Genomic DNA, 6,752 nt, shown 5'->3' with positions numbered 1-6,752 from the left:
CCATTTAACCACATTTTGCATGGGTTTATGTGTATTTCCCAAAGTTAAATGTATACCATTTGATTATTGGCCAATTATTTCAACAAGCTCATTGCTGTGCTTCAGACACTAGATATTTTGTGCCTGGAGTATTAATGAGACACTGTGTCTTTGAACATACAGATATTTGAGTACTTTGTTCCACATTCAGTAGCTTTCATATGTAGCACTGATACATGACAGATTGAATATTTATGATAGAGAATGTTGTGATCCTGTGACAAAGTACAAGTGGCCTCAGCCTTATCTTTTGAGTTAGTATCCTCAGTGAGAGGAGGAACTGACCATATGGATGCCAGTGAACTGTCTATAGGAGTGATCATCTTGTCTCAGACTGTGATTGGAGTTTTGGCTAATTTCTTTCTCCTGTACCACTGTATGATTCTTTACTTAACAAGGTACAGGTTGAGGTCTATAGACTGTGTTCTGATGCAGTTAAGTGTAGCCAACATCTTAACAATTTTGTCCAAAGGCATAACCCAGACAATTGCAGCTTTTGGCTTGAAAGACTTCCTCAATGATATTGGATGCAAACTGACTTTCTTTGTTCACAAAGTAGGTAAAAGTGTTTGTATTGGTAGCACTTCCTTTCTCAGTGTATTCCAGGCCATCATCATCAGTCCCAGGGATTCCAGATGTTCAAAGCTTAAAGTAAAAGTGCACAAGTATATTTGTTATTCTGTGTACCTGAACTGGGTGATATTTTTCATTATAAGCATTATTAATCTTTTGCATCTGAGGGCAAAATATAACAATGAAAGTACAATAACTCTGAAATCTTATGTATACTGCTATTCTGTTCGTCATGACCCAACCAGTGACATCCTACATGCAGTATTGGTGTCAGGTCCTGACATAATTTTCCTAGGTCTCATGATGTACAGCAATGGCTTCATGGTTCTAACCCTGTATAGGCATAAGCAAAAGATGCAGCAAATGCCCAGGATGAATGTTTCTTCCATATCCTCCCCTGCATCCAGAGCCACCAAAACAATCCTTCTCCTAGTCAGTACTTTTGTCTCCTTTTACACAATCTCTTCTCTATGTCATCTCTTAGTAGTTATCTTGTATAATCCCAGCTGGATTCTAGTGAATGTGGCTGCAATGTCTGCTTCGTTTTTCCCCACTGTTTATCCCTTTCTCCTCATGAGCCATGATTCTTGGGCACTCAGCTTCTGCCTGCTCTTGAAAAGGAATAGATATTTTCCCAAAGACTCTAGCCAAGAACTGAACTGAAAGCTTCTGGTAACTTCTAACATGGTTATTAAATCTCTCTGAAAGAAATGTCAGCATAGTAACAGACATGATAATTAACTGTGGAGGCTTTTGCATGAAAGGATGCATACCCCTGTTTTGCAAATGAGTGTGTTCACACACACACACACACACACACACAAATATATATAATGAATAAATATATGTATGTAATTATTGGAGTCATTTTCACACAATATAGTAAAAGAATGTAACCAATCATTTTCATTATACAGCAAGCTATATATTTGCATGATCATATAAAATAGTTAAATTATAAGAGCTACTGAAAATTAGATAAACTTTAGGTTTTGGGTAACGGTAGTAAAATTAAAACAAAAGAAAACAAAACAAAATGCTAAATACTTTTCTCCTGTTTTTTCTGGATTTAGGGTGTTTTACCATGAAGTAAATACTATACCTGTTTGATGGAAGTCTATGTTTATATCTTATTTGTTCCTTTGCTCTGCTGCATTCAATACTGCAGCCTATTACTTTTAAATAGAAGGTACAGTTATGCCCTACATTTGCTGTTCCTCTTGTGCATATGTGACATTGTATGTTCTTTCCCTAATCATATCTACACTTTGAATTCAAACATATACCTTTAACATATTTCAATGTGCTCTGAGTGTGCACAAAAGAATTTTCTACTTTGGATATAGCTCTGCATACATTTTTGAAATGGAATCCAAAGAAATGTGTCTCATATCTGCTGCCTGAGTCTCCTCATGAATCAATGCACAACAGGCAGACTGTATGAACTCTTGAACAGATCATCTTAAACAATTTTTACTTCCCATAGAGGACGTATATCTGTATGTATGACTTGTATTTGACTATTACAATTTTGTGCTTTATATTGTCTCTCTGTTTCTACATGCTCTGATAAAACTCACTTCTTTGAATATTAATGAATCAACATATATAATGACTTCTTCAGTACCAAAGAGATGGATCAGCAGTTACAAATTTGTTCTCTTATCACAAAGCCTAGAGTCCAAGTACCTCCATGCATTAGCTAACCTTTGACTGTAACTCCAAATCTAGGAATGCAATGTCCTCTTCTCAAATTCCCAGGCACTCAAACATGAATACAAAACATAAAAACAATGAGAATAAGTCTCAAGAATACTTTGCTTTCTTGACCCACATACTGTGTGTATTGGAGAAGTTCTCAGTGTCTCCTCAAATGCATGGTAATGCATTGGAAACTTGGTGCCATTTGGGATGATGTTATACATGAGGAAACATTTCATGTTCCAGCTCCATCTCACTACTTTTCTTTCTATGTGAGTTCTTCTGATCCATGTTCATGATGATTTTGATCACATCTGCTCTGTGGTCCTCAACCTGTGCAAATTCACCAACATACTCTTTTCTTTCAGGTGTATGCTATTAATAAGTTTCTTTTCATCTGGAATTAGCACTGCTTATGCATTTTGTTCTTGAGAAAAATGTTGATAAATCAATATGTGCATTTTTCAGCATGATATAACAGATATGTGAATTCACATTTGGAGTTTCTAACATGTTCTTATGGTAGATAAACAAACAATTTCTATGTATAAATACATATGAATAGATGTTAGTTCACACGAATTTCTTGTGTGAGCTCAAAGCATATAATAACAGTTCTTCAGATGATTCTTTAAATCCCTACTCAACAGACGTTTGTTTTTTAAAAAATGTATCAATCATAAAGTTATGCTTGTTATAATATTTTAGCATTGTTTTCTCACAGTTTCTTCTAAATTGTCAATAGAAGAGGAGAATTAGAGTTTCCCAGGGCAGAACTCCTTAATTGGTTTCGTGATCACTGAAATTACATACATAGTAGCAACATGAAATGGACTCTGGTAATAGTTTTATTTTTATATTTATGCAAGTGTAGGTAAATGGATATAACAATAAATGGGTGTAATTAAAATAATTGAGGCCATTAATTTCAGAGGGATTGGAACAGTGGGTTATTTAGTGGATTAAAGAAAGAAGTGAGAGAAGAAATGTTGTTATTGCATATTAATTAAAATAAAAACAAACTTATTTGTGAAAATATGACAGAGTCCGTATATTGCATCTGCCAGTAAAAACCTTATCCTTCCATTAAGGTTCATTATGCAGTACAATATATTAGGAAAGTATAATGTTGATCTGGCTATTGAAACCTGCTATTACCTGTCTCAGATTGTCAGCCTATAAGCCCTTGTCTGTCCTTATTTCCATGGCACCTCAGAATCAAATTAGTCATAGAATCAAAAGTCTTGATTAACAAAAGGTCTTGATAAAAGTATGCCATTAAAAGCAGCAGTGATAAATCTTCCCCAGTACAAGAGCCATCTGATAATCTAATGCAGTGGGTCTAGAAATAAAGACTTCAATGAGTACCTGACACCTCTCATTAAAATCCTGGATTTCATGCCATTTCTCATGAAACAAGGGTTTATATAAGAAAGCAGTGTATCATCAATATTTTTGTAAATGTGCCCCTGGATGTCGAACCAAGATCATTTAGTGAACATCAAGTTATCTCTGGAACATTGTTTGTGGTATGAGCAAAGTTCAAGGGATAAAGGAAAGGAGATACACACACACACACACACACACACACACACACACACACACATATATATATATATATATATATACTTTAACTTTACTTGGCTACAAATAGTAACAGTAATAAACTAAATAATAAAGTAATAAAGTAAACCTACTTTACTTATGGTTTTTGAATGTTTTTCTCGTTTAAAATAGGTTAATTTATTAACATCTCAAATGTTGTCCCCATTGAAGTTTTTCCCCTGCAAACCTCCCATCCCATCCCCTTCCCCTTTGCTTCTTTAAGAATGCTCTTAGACTCAGCCTGCATTCCTCCGTCACCACTCTATCATCCCACTTCTCTGGAGAATCAAGTCTTCACAGGACCAAGGGCCTTCTCCCACATTGATGCCAGATAAGAAAATCCTTTATTACATATGTAACTAGAGTCACAGATCCCTCCATGCAAACTCTTGGATTGGTAGTTAAGTCCCTGGGAGCTCTGTGTGGTCCAGTTATATGGCATTATTGTTCTTCCTGTGGTGCTGTAATCCCCTATAGCTCCTTCATCTCTTCCCTTAACTCTTCCATTGGGTTCCCCAGCATCAGTCTGATGGTTGGCTGATTCTCCATCTGTATTAGTCATGTGCTGGCAGACCCCCCCCACCCCCGCAGGGAACACCTATACCAGGATCCTGTCAGCAAGCACATCTTGGCATCAGCAATAGTGTTGGAGTTTGGTGTCTGCAAATGGGATGGATCCTTAGCTAAGGCGGTCTTTAGATGGCCTTTCTTCAGTCACTGCTCCATTTTTTGTCCCTGTATATCCTTTAGACAGGGAACATTCTGGGTTAAAAAATTTTGAGATGAGTGGGTGGCCCCATCGTTCATCTGGGGGACATGCCAATCTACTGAAGGTGGTATCTAAGGTTCTATATCCCTTTCGTTGGGTATTTCTGGTAATGTCATCCTCATTGGGTCCTGGGAATCTCTTACTTCCCTGTCATCTGCGACTTTCCCCCACTGCTACATATTTCTATTCTATTTCTTTACCCTCTGTACTTCTCTGCTGTTTCTTTCCACCCCTGATCCTGCCCTCCTTTTCCCCCCACCTCTTCTCTTTTCCCTCCCTCCCTCCTTCCCTTCCTCCCCCTCCCTCAACTCTCTCATTCTCTCTCTCATTCTCTCTCTCTCTATCTATCTATCTCTATCTCTATCTCTCTCTCTCCTTCTATCTCCTGTGATTATTTTGTTCCTCCTTCTAAGTGAGATTGAAGCATTCACACTTTGGTCTTCATTCTTCTTAAGCTTCATTTTGTCTGTTAATTGTATCATGGATATTCTGAGCCTTGGGATAATATCCATTTATCATTGAATACATGCCATATGTGTTTTTTTGTGTCTGGATTACCTCACTCCTGATGATATTTTCTAGTCTCATCCATTTGCCTGTAAGATTCATTAAGTCATTGTTTTTAGTAGCTGAGTAGTACTCCATTATGTAAATGTACCAAATTTTCTGTATCCATTCTTCTATTGAGGGTTATCTAGGTTACTATGTGTTCTGCATCTACTCACTTTCATCTGTTCTTCATCTAAAGTAAAGAGAATTTTTTTTCATATTTCCACCAGAATGGTATCTCACAACATGCCTATACTGAAAAAAAGAGGTAGGAAGGAAGGTAATATTATGAGTGGTCACCAAAGTTATATATGTGATGCTGACTTTCCCAAGCAGAATAGTACTCTTTGGTTTACAAGAGAACTGAGAAGAAAATTAAGATTTCTATACTAGCCTTATTACAGAGTTCCTCTTTTCAGCCTAATCCTATTCTCTGAGAATTATAACTCATGGTTGGAGCCCATCTATCCCTGTCTTTGCATACTCTTTTTCTTACTACAGACGGCTTACAGGACAATCCTTCACCACCCCATCACATTTGGGACTACCACCTATTCGTGTAGCCATGATACACTTAGCCCTTTACCACAGCATCTTTTTTCTTTTCCTCCTAGGCAATATCTGTTCCTTTCTACCACCCACTGGACTTGCTGCAGCACCTCCTACTAGGGATTCCACAGTGACCATATTACTTGATCCTAAGCGAATAACAGCAACAAAAAATAGAACAAAATGGAGACAAGACATAATATCACTACCAAGAAACACATCAAAGATTATAGCTCCACATATTGAGAAACACAAACATGAGTTTCCAAGACAATATGTCTCCACCAGAGCTCAGTTACCTTATTACAGTAAGCCCTTAGAAATTAAACTTACCTGAAACACAGAATAGGAACTGAACACGTCAGATTTGTGTATGTTCAAGAACATTAATGAGGATAATAGATAAATTATTTAATGAAGGTTGCAAACACATGAAGCAATAACTGAATAAAATATCAAATACAGTTCAAGACAAGAAATAGAAACAGAACTACTATAGAAAACCCAAACTGAAATAAAACTGAAAAAGTATGATGTCAAACCAAAATCTGAGAAATCAATCTTATTAATACAGTATAAAACATGAAAAAATAGAGCTTCTGTTGTTGAAGACAAGATAGAATAAGTGTATGCATCAGTAAAAGAATATGTTAACTCTAAGACACTATAGGCACAAAACATTTAAAAAATCTGGGAGTCTGCATAAAGAACAAAATATATAAATATCAGAGATGGAGAAGTGAGAAGAAAGCTAGATCAAAATCACAGTAAAATTTTTCACAAAATCAATAATAAAATTGATAACCTTGAGATGGAGATTCTTATCAAGGCACAAGATTTATATAGAGCTCTAAGTAAACACGACCATAAATAAATTACCTGTGATACATAATTCAAAAAACAGTCAACAGAACAATGAAAGTCTATTAAAATCTTAAGTGGAACAAGATCAGTCACATATAAAAGT

At 36.2% G+C, this 6,752-nt stretch overlaps 1 protein-coding gene across 1 annotated transcript; it reads left to right on the top strand.

The window, feature by feature from the left end:
• Positions 1 to 327: 327 nt before the first annotated feature.
• Vom1r16 (vomeronasal 1 receptor 16) lies at positions 328 to 1,275 on the top strand. The gene has a single exon (NM_001167549.1). The coding sequence runs from the start codon at positions 328 to 330 to the stop codon at positions 1,273 to 1,275; it is 948 nt and encodes a 315-aa protein (NP_001161021.1).
• The last annotated feature ends 5,477 nt before the right edge of the window (positions 1,276 to 6,752 follow it).

Source organism: Rattus norvegicus, chromosome 1 (genome assembly GCF_021556685.1).
Source record: "Rattus norvegicus strain SHRSP/BbbUtx chromosome 1, alternate assembly SHRSP_T2T, whole genome shotgun sequence".
Lineage (NCBI taxonomy): Eukaryota > Metazoa > Chordata > Mammalia > Rodentia > Muridae > Rattus > Rattus norvegicus.
This window is presented reverse-complemented; position numbering and strand designations above follow the sequence as displayed.